The sequence below is a fragment of the Coffea arabica genome, chromosome 2e (genome assembly GCF_036785885.1).
Source record: "Coffea arabica cultivar ET-39 chromosome 2e, Coffea Arabica ET-39 HiFi, whole genome shotgun sequence".
Lineage (NCBI taxonomy): Eukaryota > Viridiplantae > Streptophyta > Magnoliopsida > Gentianales > Rubiaceae > Coffea > Coffea arabica.
Window position 1 is genome coordinate 17,672,497 of NC_092313.1, and position 18,107 is coordinate 17,690,603.

The following is an 18,107-nucleotide window of genomic DNA, read 5'->3' on the forward strand; positions in this document are numbered from 1 at the left end:
TATAAATAATGGAGATGTTTTTATCATATATTGAACTATTGTTACAAAGTTTCATTTTTTTAAATATACTTTCATGTGCCCAAGATTATAATATTTTACTATTCTTAAATTCTTTCATAGATTGTAATTTTTTTTAATAATGAAAGCACCGTGCGTAGCACGGGTATTCACACTAGTATAGTAAAAGCATGAATGAATTTTCTAAAGATGGTGGTTGTTGTGCTGACGTGGCTGCGTTTTATTGGCTGGAGTTTGGTCGTTATTCACGTGAGGCTCGCGTGCTTTCGCTAGGGGGAGGAGAAGTGGAATTCTTTCTTTGTCCGAGAGAAGAAGGTGAGGACCTTCGGTTTTGAGAAGAGACCGTTTCTCTGTAGCATGGGTACCATTCTCTTGTCAGCAGCTTGCTAGCTGAGTGAGCTTATGACGGTAGGTGATGGTTTGATTGATGACAGGTGTTGGGTGATGGGCTTAATGTGGGTTGTATGATTTGACGATATTGCCCTTTTTTTAAAATCAAATGCACCGTTGTATCTTGCTGAGCTTCTTCCTTCTCCTTGCGATTTGGGAGTTTCAGCTCTTCTCTGCAAACCTCCCAAAGAATGCCTTTTTTCCTCTTTCCTTTGATTGACAAGACTGAAAGCTCTTTGTTTCTCCGATGTATATAGAGGTTTCTATGTTTCTGATGCCACATTTTCCAACTATCATCATCATGATTCACGGTAACTGTGCCTCATTTTCATTGTTCTTTTCTTCCTCTTCAGTTGCTTGCTTCTTGGTTCTGAGCTATAGCCTCGCTTCTTTTTCCTACTTTCTCTTTTCTTTGTAAGAATTGCTATCTTGCTGTCTTCTTCCGTAAGGTTTAATTCCACTGTTATTCTTTGATTTTATCTCCTTTTTCAGCGTATTGCCTGCATTGTCATTCTTATTTGGTTTTTTCCCCCCTAAAATTTATGCCCTCCTAATCTGTTACTGTTGCATTGCCTATTTGTTTTGCTATTCGGCTCGATTTGTTTTTTCTCTTCTTTCTCATGCGGTTTATTTAAATTTAGTTTTCTACCGTGGCCTCCTGAGCTGTGTTTTCCACTTTCCTCCTATCAACAGTTCTTGCATCACTGTTTTTGTCTTTTTTAGTAGCTCCCATTCGTGCTTTCTTGCTACGTACAGGTTATCTTACCCCACCTTCTGTTTTATGCTCTTTTTCCTTTTAACCTTGACTTTGTTATACTTTTTCCCGCTTTGTTCTCTGCTACTTGTTGTGCCGCATTTACTCTTTGTTATTGTATCTTCTTAACCTTTGCCCCTCTCGCTATTTTATTGGATGCAGAAACAAGTGCTTTCCTCTTCTCTGTTGCTCTCCTGTTTGCTGATAAAGATTTGTTATATATATCTAAGGTTAAGGTGACTGGATATGCATTCCCAGTAAAATGAAGTTATTTGATACCTAGCTTCTTTCTTTGACCTATCAGACATTTATTGATCAGGCGTTTCAAGTTCATCTGAATATGACTGGATTCTCTTTTTTTGTTTTTTGTTTTTTTTTGTTTTTCTCTTTTTTCCTTTTCTTCATCGATTTTTTTCCTCCTCGGCCGCCATGTCATCTCCCTCTTCTCTATCGGCTCCCTTGAAGGTGAAGTTTATTTCACTTTAATTTCTTTGTTTTAATTGATTGTTCATCATCTTTATGAGTCAGTCTTGATTGATCAGAAAATAACTGTTGTCAAATGGACCTAAGAAAGGAACGCCGAAACTCATGAGCATTTCTTTGTTTATCAACTTTTGGTGGCTTGCACCAGTAAATTGTCGTTTCTGCATTTTCAGGTCGTTTCTACATTGAGAGGTGTAAAGAAGATGCTTCCTATTGGGGAACCATCTCATCAGGACGCCTGAAACGTATACAAGAGAAGTAAGCAGCAGCCTACTCATTCATTTGACTTTTAAGCTGCGAAAATATTATTAGTTCAGTTAAGCTTTTTTTTTTTAATCCATATTCTGAAGCTTTTCATTCTTCATCTCCAAGCTTCATCGCCTTAAAATGCAGCGCTACCTTGAAATGTTTTATTTTCTCAACTACAGAAAGTTGGTGAGTTCACTTGCGCCTTTACTATTCAACAAATTACTCACTTTCCAGCGTTGTTTTATGCTTATCTTTGGCTCTTATTTTGTCCTTTGAATTGTTATGTGTTTTAGGCTGAATCGGTTCCTTTGACCAATTGAATAGATGAAAGCAGGTGAGGCTCTGGTTTCTCTTCCTTGCCGTCATACACGAGCTTCAACAGGAGAATGTTGAAGAGGAGCTCGACCAAATAAACTTAGCCCAGAAGCTAATAACTAAATTATGGAGTTGATCTTAGGTCTATATTTTCCGTTTTAGTTTTCCTTTTCTTGGGGTAATTATTCTTCCATACTGGACGTATGTTCTCCTGAACTGCAGGGGAATGAGCTGTGAACATTTTGATATGTGAATGAAATTTTGTGTTTGTTGTCTTTTGATTTTGTATAAAGCTGAAATATTTTGATATGTGAATGGAATTTGGATTATGAAAAATGATGTGAATTAGTGCTTGTTATGGTCTTCTGCACATATTGTGAGACATTTTTTTTTAGGCATAGTGATGCCGTTCCTTTTTTTTTTTTTTTGGTGGATGGTGGAGGTCAGCAACTAAGTAAGGCTGTATATAAGTAGTATTTGTTTCAAAAAATGGTGTAGTTTTTGAAAAATTTGTGAATAAGTAGTGTATACGTTTTGAGTCTATTGAAGAGATATTTCCTGGTTTAGGCTCTGTGAATGTTAATAGCATCTGCCTAGGTGACTAAAGATGTTTGGTTAAGAATCTTCATGTTATTAAATGACTCTGCCAGTTCTTCCTTCTGACCATCTCATGTTGCTCGTCCTCGGCACTAACTCCACAGGGAAATCTTGACTATACTAATTTTTGTAGAACCCTTCAAAGAGCATACATTTTTGCAAAAGCAGAGAATTAGTCAATAATAGCTTAAATTTTATTGTCCACCTGAATGAAATTAATTTCTTTTGGCTTACAGCTCCAGGTTTTTCTTTTTAGTACTTCACCCAATTATTGCTACCAATGATGCATAGTACTTTGTTATAGGTTGTTTTCCATATAAATATCCTGATTTGCAATATTTATTCATAAAGATGCTGCAACATTATCGTAAAATTTGCATTCTTGCAGTTTTGTGATAAATTTTTAAACTCCATTTTATTTATGTTGTATTTCAACTGCGCATAAATGCCTTCTGATTAATCATCTACCTTGTTAGCTAACCTCTCTGATTAATCATTTTACTTTTAACTCTACACTATATTTGTAAGAAATGGTTTCCTGGGAGCCAGTATTCCTGTATTATATACTACGTTAGCTCCATTTTTTTCACCAGAAATGGTTTTGTAAAAAATGAAAGTTGGCGGTTGCCGTTGACCAGAGGCTTTGTGAGAAACGTCCGAGAAATATGAACAAAATTTCAGACTTGTGGAATGCCTATACTAAAAAATATACTTTTTTACATAAATTGTTATTCTTTTATTACTTCAAAACTGGGCAGGGCATTTTATAGTTCTATCGTGCGAAGCGCGTTTATGCCTCCTAGTTTTACGCAAACGGGGTCAAGAGAGTGGAACAGATATAGAGATATGGAGGGGAAACAGAACAATAACATTAATTTGAACTTGGACAATGGGCTATTAGTGGCAATTAATCCAAATTTAGAGGGGCTATCCATGTCCAATTAAAACTTGGACGGGATGGACTCAAAGGAACTTGGGTTTTAAATTGGGTCAATGTGAAAAATGTCCCCAAAAAAAATGGAAAGATGGAATGCTAGGGTAATGCCATTATTGTTGCTTTTTCCTTCTTTCTATTTCTTTTAAAAAACAAAACTTCTTTGTCTTCATACTTGATTTGTTTATATTTGATTCTTTTTTTTTAATTTTTTTTATATTCTTGCTAGTTTATTCTCTTACAATTGCTCAGATTTTGGATATCACTTGATTGTTAACTATAAAAATTCATGCACTTTTTTGTGAATTTGGATCTATAGCTTGGTTTCGTCGTAAATAATTTAATTTATCATAATATAATATGATATTTAGACAATTTTACTTGCTTCACTTATGATGTTCCATGAATTTATTGGACAATGTCACCTCTTTAAATTTTTTTTTTCCTTTTGTTCCTCAGCCCATGTATTGATCTGCATGATTAATTTGGTTTGATATGATTTTCTTTAAAAAAAAAAGTGTATGCCATAAATCTACATTGCATACTAACTTATGTACCTAGAAAATCTATATTGTAGATCCAAAAAAGGAAAAATAAAAAGAATTTTGGTTGTAAATTGGAGCAATTTACAATATAGGTGAACGAGAAAAGAAGTTTGTTTTGTACTAAAAAACACTAAAATAGAATTTATTGAAATTTGGATGGTATCAAAATAGACTTAACCCATTTTGGTCCTATCCATATTTGTCTCATGACTATATGAAACTGTTTGGGTATAGAACTATAGATCCAGTTTTTCTGGTCTCGTTTTTAATCTCAACCAAAATCCGTCCATCCCACCTATTTCGCATATCTACTGAAAGTAACCATACCACCAAGCTGATAATTATGTTCTTTGAGCATCAAGATCCCTTTTTAGGTCGCGGACCCTTGGACTATTTTTTCTTTTATTTCGGAATCCAATGACAATTTTATTCGCTATGGACACTTCGATTTTAAATGACTTCAGCATTCCATCACACTCTTAGACTGCGAAGCTCAGGTTTTCATGCTAATAGAAACCTTTTAGCATTGCGACGTGGCATACAAGCGAGGGCGTTTGGAATTCCAATCGTTGAGTAGTCCTTAATACTACTGTGTAGTCTTTTTTTTTTTCATCTAGTTGTCGCAAATTCGATTGGTCACCAATGTCTAAGTTTGTCAAATAATTGGCCCAATCCATAATCTTCCATGGACATAGATTTAACCACATCGATAGCTTCCTTCCTATAACAAAGAAACAATGCTCGTAATTAGAATCTCAAGCTTAGTCCTACAAACAACAGAAGGTGAAAAAACAAATAAAAAAGGAAACAATGGAATAAGGAATTTTAAGTTTAATATCCAGCTCCGGTGTAGAGAGCATTTTGACCACTCATATTTAAGTTTCCACCGTGCATTTAAGCACATGCTCCCTTATCAGCGTGAATAAGAAAGAGCATGAACCTGACGATGTCAACTACTGGTATACTATCTAATGGTATTTATTTGCTTTGAAGAATGACTAACTTAAAATGAAAATGGATGCTGACAACGTAGCCGATATCTAACTTGTTAAAAGATTAATACCATACTAGCACATTAGCTTCAGCTTTGGTTACTTCATACTACCTGAGGTAGCTAGGATCTGTGGTAAAGTCTCAGTTCCCAGTAACCTAAAACAATGCAGCTTTCTCATCTACTGATGTGAACGCGCGGTAAGAAAACAATCTCGAAAACCAATAGGGTTTAGGTCAACATAACAGAGTGGTAGATTCCAAACTAAAAAGAAATGACTCAAGCTCCAAATTTCATGTTTCAAAAACCAAAGCACAACAGGTTTTAACTCCCCAATCAGTTCACTCAGGTAACAAGACCATCATTCAAGGACAATGATGCCAATTGATCAGCCGGATTGCCTGCCTGCTGCTGCTGAGAAACATTCCTTAAGACTTCCATGGCCTCCGCAACCTTGGACTTCAGAGCTTCTGGTGACTCAAGCAGGTGTAGAACCTCCGTCTGGTCCATCTCCAAAAGCATACCAGTAACCTTAGCTGCTGTTTCAGGCTCCAACTGTTCGACAAGTGGGTATAGATTCTCGCCCAACATCTGCAGTTAAAATCATACTAAGTGATGACAAATTAACAATTCCGATAATAATAGAACTCTCAAACTAAGCATCATAACTCACCCCACATTATGCTCGGGATGGGATAAAGGGAAGCAAAGAAATTGTCAAAGTAGGAGATTGTCCAGTAAGAACATGCTCCAACAAACTTATGACCCAAGAGAAGCACACATTCAAGCACGAACATCACTAGTCAAATGTCCTCCTCAATTATGCCAGAAATATGTGCTTTAAGAATTATTTACGAAGTTGCCACACAGTGAAAACCATTATGCCCAAGACATCCCACAAGTACTAAAACCCAAAAACAGCACAACTCCTTGAAACAAACCCTTCACTTTTTCCAGTCAAAGTATTTAAACAAACATATTATAAAAAAATAAGAACAGAAAGATGCTCTCGGCAGTTTCCACAATTTCAAAGTATCTAGCTCAACATGAGATACAGAAAAACTGACGGACCAAATTACTAAGTACTGCTCTTCAAAGACTAGAAGCTGCCAAGCATAAAAAGCACAATTCAAACACAACAGGCATCAGTCAAGAACTCCAAAATCACCATTATTAGAAAACAGCAATTATGGATAAATACACAAATGTACAGCATCCTAAATTAAGAATATAAAGGCACATGCATACTATACTTTTCTCTTTTCTTGAATGGACTATGCTAAACAGATAAAAATGTCAAATATTAGCCTACCGTCCTCTGATCAGCAGGAGAAGCATTTGCAAGGGCAGATGCCAAAGCCCCAATTGGAACTGGCTGAGAAACAACATCACGCAATGGCATGCCACCCATATCATATGGGACAGAAAGCATGCCTCCACCAACACCTGGCATGGAGACATCAGGCAGGGCACGGCCTGGAGGGTAACGATATGCACGCCCCCTTGGAACCATCTGTCACAAAATGAAAATTGAGAAGATCATAAAAGAAAAAAAAAATGATTCTAGCGCCACAAGCAAGGATAGGCATGGAATTCATCTGCAAACCTGCTGTTGCATCAGTGGAACTGGTTGTTGACCCTGCTGGACTGGAACAGCTGCACCCCGCCTGCCACCAGGACGCTGTCCTTGCTGCCCTTGCTGAACTAATGGCACAAAAAAGTTTGGCATCGGACCTGCACCAGGCCTCATTCCAGGAACAAGCTGCTGTTGATAACCAAAACCAGGCTGACAAGTAAAACAAAAAACCACCCTCAGCTTTCCAACAATTGTGCAAATCCATTACATATGCATAAACACGATGAAACATCCATTACATATGCATAAACACGATGAAACAAAAATATCCCAATATCCCTGCACCAACTAATAAATCTAATATCCCAATATCCCTGCACCATCCCAGTAATCTAACCTCCCCCCCCCCCCCCAAAAAAAAACCAAAAAAAAAAAGCACTGTACTCAAATTAGAACAGAGAGAAACAGGTTGTTTGTGTAACATAAGTATGGCAAATCAATAAGAATAATCTCCCCATAAAGCAGAACAGACCTAACAATCAGGGACAATGTATTTCTCTGAAACTTTAGCAAGCTTAGCAAGCACATCATATCAATAGATGCACTTAGGTACATGGAGGGAACCCGCTGTTATTAATTAAGCAACTGATGTAAGGAGTGAAGGACTTAATTGAATCATAAAATCACTAGCCTTTGGCCATAAGCATCTTTGATTTACATTGAGAACATGTTTTGTGAATGCTTTGAAGCCACTGTTATAAATTAAGCAACGATGTAAGGAGCAAGGACTTTAATCAAACATAAAATCACCAGCCTTTGGCCATCAGCATCTTTAATTTACATTGAGAGCATGTTTTTGTGAATGCTTGGATACCTATCATCAGCCTACCACCGTAGTATATATAAACCCACCTATTTACATATTAATGCCAACGGTACACTTCACAAAAGAAAGAACATCTGACCCAATGAAATGTTATCAGCCCATAATATCTTGTTAAGGATGCAGTGATCTCCTTGCTCAAATTAAAATCAGCCACAGTCATCTCAAAAGGCTCAGACAAATGATTAAAAACTTACAACTCTCCCCTTAAGATCTAAAAGGAAAAGAAAAGTAAAAGCAAGCATACTGTGCTTCAACCAAACAGCTCATTCAAATCAGCTCGTGTTAGAAAATGAGTAATCAGCACAACCAGAATAAGAAACAGATTCATATGAAGAATGTATTTACTTGGGGAGGCATGATAGCAGGTGGTGGCTGTCCATAAAATATTTGTTGCCCCAGACCAGGACCGCCAGGGGGGTACATTGGCATTCTAGGAGCAACAGAAGGTCCCATCGCAATCGGACGCAACTGAGAAAATTGAGCCTGTATAAATGCAAGAAATTGACCATGCTCATCGAAATAACCATACTAGATACAAAAGCTAAAGCATCAAAATTTCAAAACTGGTGTGTGTGTGTGTGAGAAAAAGAGAGAGAGAGAGAAATCGAGTGTGTCCTTCAAATTACAGATCATCCATTGAAAATAATTTTTATTAAATAAAAAAACACTGTATTCTGACACTTATTCTAAAATATCTCCCGCTTTCATGAGGCTTTAGCCCACAAAGTCAAAGTAATAGATTGCATCCAAAATATACCTGTAACCTCGCTCTTCTCTCTTCCTTTCTCTGTGCAAGAGCAACATAAAGCGGTTTGCTGACAACCATCTTTCCATTCATTTCAGAAAGCTGTGGCAGTACAGAGTAACATAGACATTCAAGGCCAATTGAATGGAGGAACATAACATACTTAAGTTCCACAACAAAAAAAAACCACAAACTTACAGCTCTTGAAGCTTCTTCAGGAGTTGAGAATGCAACAAAACCAGATCCTCTGCTGATGCCATTTGGGTCTCGCATAACCTGGAAGATATAAGATAGAACACAACAATTCGACTTTTGTGACAAAACAATTGAATGGAAAGATGCTATACAAACAAAGAGACAAGAACCAGAGACCTTGCATGAAGTTATTGTCCCAAAGGGAGAGAACAGTTCCCTGAGCTTGTCATCATTAATGCTATCATCTAAGTTCTTTATATAGAGGTTCAACCCTTGTGATTTGTCCGCAGCCTCTTTAACACTCTGCTCGAAGCGTTGTTTTAATTCTTGTTCTCTGTCAGATTTCTTTTGGGCTTTCCCAACAAACCACTCTTTGTTGTCAAACTTATATCCATTAAGAGCTTCAACAGATTTTGCAGCATCTTCAGGGTTCTCAAAGTTCACAAATCCAAAGCACTTTGACTTTCCATCTTCGTCCCTCATTACCGCAACGCTAGTTATTGTTCCAAAATCACCAAAGACTTTCTTTAGGTCTTCATCAGTGGTAGAATCTGAGAGATTCTTGACAAAAACATTAGTGAATTTTGTCTTGTCTACTGCCATTTCTCTTTCTTGTTTCCGAAGGAAAGGTCCAACATATACTTGCTTATCATTCAGCAGCATCCCATTAAGTTTCTCAATAGCTTTTTGAGCAGCTTCATCACTGTCATACTGCACAAACCCGTAGCCCTTTGACTGACCAGAACCATCAGTTGCCACCTTGCAAGAGAGAATGTTCCCAAATGTAGAAAATGTTTCATGCAAAGCCTTATGGTCAATTGCTTTGTCCAAATTCTGTCAAGAGAGAGTATATAATTATTTGAAAAAAACTAAAAAAATTTTCAATTGGAAGCAAAAATTTTACAGACCATCAGGCCACAGGATACAACGTCAAGGGGAAAAGAACAAGAGAAGCAAACAACTAGGTACCTTAATAAATATATTTCCAGCACCACTTTTACGTATGCTGGGGTCTCTATGAGAATACATTACTCTAATGGGCTTCCCATTGAGAGGAGTAAAATTTAGGATCTCTAGAGCCCGTGCAGCTGTGATGGAGACAAAGAAATATGGTTAGCAACAGCACTGGAGAAAAAGACCCAAACAAACGCAGGTAGGATCAAAGAAACCACAAGACCAGCGGGGGAAAAAGAAGAAATTTACTTCTACAAACAAAACTACAGAGAAAGCAAACACTTGGGCCATGGCTGGATGAACTGCTAACCATTGCCTCGGAGATGCTAAATAATAAGACCAGTAATTCCTTAGAAAGAAAGAATAAAGATGAACCACTATACATCACAAGAATTCAAACATACCAAAAGCATGATCCTTTCTTATTAGAACTACTTGCATTACAACTTTGAAAAACCAAAGGACATTGGCATCTCAAATAAAAATGCAAGACCACGATAACACTAATCAATCAGTCCACAACATAAACTCCACACATACTGTAACAATAATCTCATAACTCACCTAAATCAGCGACATTTACTTGAGAATTCAGCCATAGGAAACTAGACTGTTCCAATAAATAACACCCGAACTCCACATGACCATGCAAGCAACCATTAATTAACTAAAGCAGCAAAGGAATTGAATGGAAATATAAAGAAAGCTTTAATTGAAGGATAAGGAGTATGTACTAACCATCTTGTGGATTGCCATAATTGACATAACCATATCCAAGTGACCGGCGAGTCGTCAAATCCCGGCAAACTCTGACCGAAACCACCTGTCCGACCTGGTTGAACAGATCGTAAAGCTGCGAATCGGTCACGTTAAAATCCAAGTCACCGACGTAAAGCGACGTCGGCACGAACTGAGGATTCGCGCCGCCGCCGCCGCCGCCAGCAGCAGCAGCAGCATTCACATTCATCACCGTCTGCGGCACCTGAACCTGAGCCATCTCAACTCGAAAACCGTAGCTAAATGGAGCACAAAAAATTTAGGATTTTTAGGAAATTTTTCAAGTTTTTTTTGTGATTTTTTTTCTCACTTCCCTCTCCTCTTGTTATTCGAGAAACAAACCCTAGACAGTAGCCCCAAAAATTAAGCCAGCCTAAATTTGGAAAAAGCTTCCGAAATTTTCGTTGTTTTATATTTTTCCCCTTCAATATATCAAACGAAAATCGAACAAAATGATATTTTTAAACCCAAAGACTTTCTTTTTCCTTTTTTCTTTTAGCTTTTTAAAATAGAGAGAGAGAGAGAGAGAGAGAGGAGAGGGAAGGATGAATTTTTTTTTTTTTTTAAAGGATAAGTCGGATATCCGACGGAGGGTAGGAAAAAAAAACCGCCGACGGTGACGGCGACGCCGCTGAGGAATGAGAGAGGGTTGTAAAGAACAAGTGCGAAGCGCACAGAGGGGAAAGAGAAAGGGAGATAGGAGCGGCGGCTCTTTTATACCTGGCGGGTTAGATAGCGGTGTCCGCGCGGTTCGACCAGCGGAAGTGGGTAATCTAGTGCACAAAATCTGCGCCGTTGGATCAGCAGAGGGGACCCCACTCGACGTGGTCCGGACTCGTGTTTTCGTCCGCTGGCAGTGTGTACGTAAGCGGGTTCGTGATACTGCATTCTCAAGGCTCAAGGGGTTTGCTTTGATCGATATATAAGATTAAAAAGGATTACCTCTAAATTTGCTGCTACCGGATTCTTCTATCAGTTATTTGAAAAAATTAGCTGATTCTTGCCGCTAAAGGTAAAGCATAAGCTCAGAAAATTGCACCTGCTTGAAACCTATGAGTATACTTTGAGACCAGATTGAAACTAGAACTCATGCTTTACAAAAAAAAAAAAAAAAAACTCGAACTTATGCACTAGTAATCAATAACTACTAGATCACTCGTAAATATTCAAAATTTGAAGTATTCTGCTTGTATACTTTGTACTACAAAAAAAAAAAAAAAATTGTATGTCAGAGGAAGAATGTATTGCTTTATAAGCATTTTAAGTTTAAAAAGTTCTGTACGTAATATATCCACATTTGGTGCGAAGTATGAACTACTCCATATGCAAATTAAGTTCCAAATTTTTTACGTATATCCATCACGCTTCTACTTTGGATTTCACTAATTTTGCGTCCCGTCACTCAACTAGTCATATAATTTTAGTAGTATTATATCTTGTTTGATAAACCTAATTTAACACTTAAATTTAATAGATTCAAATCTTAATATATTTGCATGTGTTTAATAACAAAAAATATAATGCATTAATTAATTAGGTAGGTCTAAGTTTTTTAAACAAAATTTGCTCAAAACAACTGTTCATTTATCACTCAATGTTAACATTCAATATACATTAAAATTTAGTAATTTAAAAATTCAGATTTCATACTTCAATTATATCAAATGCCCTTAGGGTTGCAAACGAATTAAATCACTCGTGAGCACTTTTGAGTCGGATCAGTCAAAATTCAGCTCGAGTTCGAGGTGGCCAAATTGAATTTGAGCATAAAGAAACTCAATTTGTGAGCTCGCAAACCGCTCAATTATATATATATAATTTATTTTAATAGTGAAATTACATATATATTTTTAATATTTTATTTTTTATTAAGAAAAAAGTTACTATTTTATTCATTTTAAAAATATTTTTTAAAAGATTAAGTAGGTTTGAACTCGAATTTGAAATTGAGATTGAATTCAAGTTTTACATTGAGAACTCATCAAATTCAAACTCGATAAAATTAAATTAAAATTTGATTCGATTAAGACAAAACTCGACTCCACTCAACCCTCTTCTAACCCTGTATATGCATCCTTAGAAAATGACACCAGTTGCTAAAAATCGTTCACAGGTAAGCTATAACAAGGTAATGCCGGTTGTTTTGTCATCGAGAGAGAGTAAAACAAATATGCAACATCTAAGCCTGTGCTTAAAAATCTAAATAAAGCGTGAAGTTTGGCATGTATTAGAAATATATATCACCAAGAGAGGCGACACTTCTGAGAAAGAATAATATAGAGAGTGGGAGAGAAACAGAGCGTCGGAAGAACTACAAAAGTAGGCCTTCATTTTTAAATTGTACTAACTCTCCTTTAGTTCCTTAAGGCGGCGTATGACAGATGTATGCAGTCAAGAGCGTGCAACAGAAGTACATTGTGGAGCTATAAACGGGTGCAGGACAAAAACGATTTGGTCCCATTTGTGGCATATTTATCAACGTAGCATAGCATCTATACCTTGGTAATTTTCCTAAAATGATTTGTTAATTAGACCACTATCTCGTACTAAATTAAGTAAGGTGCTTTTTAGCATCAGATGTCTCACACTTGCAGTTATTGGAATTTTCCATTAGTTTAGTCCGACAAATTCCTTCAGTTAAATGGTGAATTTCAAACCCTAATCTCTTCGATGTTATCCATGCAACCTACTTAGACAAAGAACTTTAGGGACAGCAAAAATTGGAAAGATTTAATTGTCCTTTATGAGGAAATAGAAATTGAAACAGTTACTACAATTTAAGGTTGGTTGGAAATTTGTTAAATGACTATTACACCCTTGATGGCAAAACGTACACATCCTTAAACAGTTCATTACTATTGAGGGAGCAAACTGTTAGCTGAAAAAAGGCTTTTCAGAACACGAGAACCCTGCTGGGTCTTCGTCTATTTCGATTATCGGGCAAAGTAAAGCGAAAGTTGATCATCCATTTGTTGTCAAAATTTTGGCCCCTTGGATTCTCAATTAACTAAAGCGCAATTCTTCTTGACCCTTGGATTAAAGACCAACTAAGGAGAGCACATGCACCAGGCTTCTTTTTTTTTTTTTTTTTTTTTGGGAGGATATATGGAAACGTCTTTTTTCACGGTCACTTGCGGGGCCTTGTCGTTATTTTTTTTCCACCCATACCCACGTACTTTCTATCTCTAATTTTCATGCATAAGATTCGAATTAAGAATCTAAGAGTAAAGAAAACTCTAAGGATTTGTTTGATAACATAAACAAGTGCTGAATCTGAATCTTTTCAGACATTCAGATGTTTTGAGTGTTTGATAAGTGAAAATCCATTTGCTGAACTTGTTAAATAGTGCTGAACTTGTGTGCATTTTTTTCAGCACAAGAATCCTAACTGAATGCTTAATTCTCATAAAAATCAATATAATTATTTCAACTACCTTATCTTATCTACCAAATCTACCATTGTTTATTAATTATGTTCAAAATTCTTATATAATTAAACAACCTAATATTCTCTATCTAATGATTTTCTATTTCTCTTTTCTCCCTTTTGAATGATTTTCACTTATTCTCCATACTCCTTGTATAATATAATTCGTCTTTTATATTAATTTCATTTAAAAATAAATATTGTCATTTTCATACCTAACATTTTTAGCTACTTAAATCATAGGTTTTATTTCTTTTTTGGATGAAAAGATATAAGGGCAAAATTGTCAAATTTAACTTATTAAGCATTCAGTTATAAATGTTTATCAAACAGTATAAATATGTTTAGCATTAAAATTCAGACATTCATAAATTTTTTTCAGTGTTTAAAATTCAGCAAATTAATTGTTTCAGTATTCAGATTTCAGAATTCAGACTTCAGAATTCCGATTCAGTTTTATCAAACGGAACCTAAAAACACTTCACGATTTGAAATCTAATTTTGACGGCGAGGAAGGCACCAAAAACACTCCATATAGATGTTATTTATTTCTTTTTTTAAATAAAATAAGAACTCATCATTTTGTGATATTTGATCCGAAATCAATTAAAACTCATAATGCTGATTGTGGTGGAATAAGTAATCCTATGTTTATTTATATATTTATCTTTTAATTTAGTAATACAGACTTTCTAATCAATATTTTTCTTTTGGGTGATTTGGCCAGAAGTAAGTTAGGCCCCTTTTGAATTGCGATTTTCCTCAGAAAAATTGTTTCGTTTTCCTTGAACACATTTTCCTATCACTATTTTATCTCACATATATTAAATCGCTACAATAATTTTTCTGCAGAAAATCCAGAAAAAATGCAATCCAAAGGGCCTTAATTTGTTTGCTCTCGTACAAGTTTGACAAGGTTCATTCATTTCTAAGTACAATCAGCGTTGGCTTTTGGAACGCACTTGCAGTTTTAAAACATCACAATCAATACGAAAAGTTATCAATGCGTGTAGTAGAATCACACACGATAACTTCAAGAAAGATATATAGTAAATGACTTGGATCGGGCCTGTTTGGAACCTGAGTTTTTTGGGAGTTTGTCTAAAACTTTACTGTAGTGCACTGTAGAAGTTTTTGAAAAAATTGTAGAAGTTTTTGTAAGTTGAAAAATTTTTTGGGATAATTTCAGAAACCTCCCCTGAGGTTTCTGACAGTCTCAAGGACCTCCCCTGAAGTTCCGAAAATCCCTTATACCTCCCCTAAAACTAAGTAGATAGTTTCAGGTCCAACCCAATTGAGGTGGACAATGAATATAAAATGTGTTTCAGGAGAGAGAAAATAATCAAATTCCACCTCTGCCCTCAAGATTGTCATTAGTGAGGATGTTTATGTTGAAAATTTCAATGGAATCTAGTTCCTTTGAAATTGCAGGGGGTGTATGTGAAACTGATGGAAAAAGGTAAGGCTGTATTGCAAGAAATTGTCTTCTAGTTCATGCCAACGGCTCTCAAAGTAGTTCTTTGTGACGGTAATAAGAAACAGTAGTGTTGCTTTGGAGCTCTATATAATTGCCTACTGAAGTTGCAAGAGAAACCAGTGAATGTTGTTGGGTTGTGACTGAGGTTTCTGCAAAAGTGCTCATACAAGTAGCAAAATTCTAATCAAAATCTATTTTTTTATCACAACAAGAAGTGTCACCTATAACAGGAGCGGGCAGTTTAGAAATTTATTTATCGGATAAAATAAATTTAAACCCATTGTTGAATAAAAGACCAGCTCTTTATGGCTTTCGTCCATTATACTTACAGAGTACCCATTTTCCTTAAATACTAATTTATTTGTCGGATAACATAAAATAAATCCGTTGTTGAATAAAAGAGCCCCACTTTTCAAAACTTTCATTCATTATAAGAACAGAGTACCCATTTTTCTTAAACAAAAATTTAGTTATTAGATATAATAAAAATTAACTCGTTGTTGAATAAAAAATCAGCTCTTTATGGCTTTTCTCCATTACAACAACATAGTACCCAAGGTCCCTTAAATAGAAATTTATTTATCGGATAAAATAAAAATAAATTCGTTGTTGAATAAAAGACCAGCTCTTTATGCCTTTCGTCCATTATACTCATAGAATACCCAAGGTGCCTTAAATAGAAATTTATTTATCGGATAAAATAAATTTAAACGCATTGAATGCCGAAATTAAAATAAAATAAAATAATAAAGATGAGTATTGATTCATAATAGTAAAGAACCAGATTCATTATCATGTGCTTCCAGTTTTGCTTATTGAATACCACATGACAGATTTTACAAAAACACAGTGTACAAGTAATAGTGCAAATGGAACTTCAGTCTTCTGTTGAGAAGCATTTTGAGTGTACAACAGCCAAATCTTTCCACTTATGCATCCAGGTTAATACAAAAAGATAAATTCGTCCAAAACATCAGATAATTAATGTTCAGATACCAAAATTAGATAACCAAGACATCTAAAAGATCCTGATATTCATCAGTAATGATCAGATATTCATGTCCTCTGATATCCAAATAACAAAAGACTCTTAATAGATTCTACTAAAAGGTGAAGCTGCTACTGACATTATGAGAATCATGAGAAACTGAAGCATTGATGTTGACATCAGTTTGTACTTGGGCACTTCCACTGGGATGTAGTGCAGCAGTATGCATTCCTGCAAATGGTTGAGGTGCTGCTGTTGAAGTTTTCCTTTTGGGGTTATATACAACAGATGGAGCAGATTTGTTGGAAGGTCGGCCTCTCTGAAATTGCAGATGAAGCATGATTAATATACAGGCATGTAAATAAGCATTAAAAGTGCAGCTATCTCTGAAAAAGGATTAAGGAACAAATACCTTTCTCTTAGTAGCATTGGTTGCTGTTTGCAGATTCAAGTCAGCATTCATTAATGGTAATTGAGTTGATGGACTTCGGTTATTGCCTTGACTAGAAACTACAATAGGCACATTGCCATCAGCATGATCCTGCACAAATCAATGGCAAGCATTAGCTTATCAGACAACAGCAACATAAGAAAAGTCTGTTTCTGAATCTAAAAGAATTGTAACCCATAGAACAGATCCTGCAAGCCCTGTATTTGCAATTCCCCTTCCTGGCTTTCCTCTAGCAAATTGAGTCCCCTGACATGAAAATTAATAACAAATTACAAGCTCGCTTAGCAATTTCAAGTCTCTCAATTAAACCACTAGACTGAACCTTGTTTGTGCTGGTGCTTGTACTCCTTTGTCTCACAGGTGCTCTTTGACATGTTCTAGTATTATGTCCAGTAGCTTTGCAGTTGCCACATCTCATAGTGGTTGACCTTTTTGCTTGAGATTGGCTTGGCTCATCAGGCCCTCTCCTTCTATTAACTCTTGGACGACCTGGAGCTCTTCTCAATGGTGGTGGAAGGACAGTTTTTGGTGTGACATCAATTAATGGAGGCCATCTCTTCTCGTGAGGAATTGGATGTATCATGCCACTATATGTCTTGAGATACATTTCTGTTGAGAAGCAAGGATCACAGTATGTCTCCAACTTCTGTCTTTTGTATACAATTCCAAGTGCAGCATGCTTGCATGGGAGTCCAGACAATTGGAAAGCTCCACAGTCACATGTCTTCTGGTTCAAACTCACTATAAATGTTCTGTCACCATCAGTAACTTCAAACAAATCCTCACTGGCCATCTGCAATGAACATCTCCTAGAATGTATTGCAATTTCCTTGAGCTTTTCTATGATGTTTTTTGGGATAGCAGACGTCCATGTGCAAGCCTTCTGGTACCTTTTGTGTAATTTCTTCATAAATTTTTTCCTCAGTCCTTCAACAAGTGTCAGTATTGGTTGGCACCTTAAGTCTCCAATCCAAGCATTGAAGGATTCCGTGAAATTGTTTGTGACATGGTCACATTTCAAATTTGTTGAGAAAGCATGTCTAGCCCAAGCAGAAACTGGAATCTTAGATAAGTACCTCCATGCTTCTATATTCATGTCCTTGATTCTCTGCATTGCTTGTGTAAATCCAACTGCATCATAACTCTTAGCAGCTTGCCAAAAGAAGGTACTCAGTAACACTCCAGGGAATTGAGACTTGAAGTTCATGCAAATATGTCTGCAACAGTATCTTCCAATTGCAGATGGCAGCTGCTGTTCATATGCAATGTTCAACCCCTACATCAAAAGCAAAAAATCAGTCAGCCTTTTTTACCATATCTACACAGCAGGTTGTCCAAATTTGGCAAAGTAAAGT

At 36.2% G+C, this 18,107-nt stretch overlaps 2 protein-coding genes and 1 long non-coding RNA gene across 4 annotated transcripts; 1 reads left to right on the forward strand and 2 right to left on the reverse strand.

Annotated features, from left to right (window-relative positions):
- The first annotated feature begins 534 nt into the window (after positions 1 to 534).
- On the forward strand, positions 535 to 2,484 carry LOC140037211 (uncharacterized). The gene is made up of 5 exons (XR_011841137.1): positions 535 to 719; positions 1,325 to 1,398; positions 1,819 to 1,903; positions 2,018 to 2,080; positions 2,188 to 2,484. It is a non-coding gene; the product is annotated as an uncharacterized lncRNA (long non-coding RNA).
- A 2,993-nt stretch (positions 2,485 to 5,477) lies between these two features.
- Positions 5,478 to 11,151, reverse strand: LOC113731446 (polyadenylate-binding protein 2-like). 2 transcript variants are annotated; one of them, XM_027256730.2, is made up of 9 exons: positions 10,371 to 11,151; positions 9,648 to 9,766; positions 8,856 to 9,512; positions 8,682 to 8,759; positions 8,496 to 8,585; positions 8,084 to 8,221; positions 6,883 to 7,062; positions 6,589 to 6,789; positions 5,478 to 5,867 (listed from the first exon to the last, which is right to left on the reverse strand). In XM_027256730.2, the coding sequence occupies exons 1-9, from the start codon at positions 10,627 to 10,629 to the stop codon at positions 5,622 to 5,624; spliced, it is 1,968 nt and encodes a 655-aa protein (XP_027112531.2). In that variant the 5' UTR covers positions 10,630 to 11,151; the 3' UTR covers positions 5,478 to 5,621. The 2 variants fall into 2 exon arrangements, with proteins under 2 accessions (XP_027112531.2, XP_071935589.1); XM_072079488.1 differs by having other exon boundaries at positions 8,084 to 8,206; positions 10,371 to 10,769.
- A 5,179-nt stretch (positions 11,152 to 16,330) lies between these two features.
- LOC113728673 (uncharacterized) lies at positions 16,331 to 17,810 on the reverse strand. The gene is made up of 4 exons (XM_027253046.2): positions 17,075 to 17,810; positions 16,927 to 16,998; positions 16,714 to 16,842; positions 16,331 to 16,620 (listed from the first exon to the last, which is right to left on the reverse strand). Exons 1-4 carry the CDS (start codon positions 17,660 to 17,662, stop codon positions 16,417 to 16,419), a joined length of 993 nt encoding a protein of 330 aa, XP_027108847.2. The 5' UTR covers positions 17,663 to 17,810; the 3' UTR covers positions 16,331 to 16,416.
- Positions 17,811 to 18,107: the final 297 nt, after the last annotated feature.

Bases quoted from the DNA above. Each gene is read 5' to 3' on its own strand.
- LOC113731446 (XM_027256730.2), bottom strand. From the start codon at position 10,629: ATGGCTCAGGTTCAGGTGCCGCAGACGGTGATGAATGTGAATGCTGCT. The intron at 9,513-9,647 runs GTACCTAGTTGT...CTCTCTTGACAG, and splicing joins CTGGAAATATATTTATTAAG to AATTTGGACAAAGCAATTGA. The intron at 6,790-6,882 runs GTTTGCAGATGA...ATTTTGTGACAG, and splicing joins TTCCACTGATGCAACAGCAG to ATGGTTCCAAGGGGGCGTGC.
- LOC113728673 (XM_027253046.2), bottom strand. From the start codon at position 17,662: ATGAAGAAATTACACAAAAGGTACCAGAAGGCTTGCACATGGACGTCT. The intron at 16,999-17,074 runs GTTCAGTCTAGT...TTTTCATGTCAG, and splicing joins CAAGCACCAGCACAAACAAG to GGGACTCAATTTGCTAGAGG. The intron at 16,843-16,926 runs GTTACAATTCTT...TGATTTGTGCAG, and splicing joins TTGCAGGATCTGTTCTATGG to GATCATGCTGATGGCAATGT.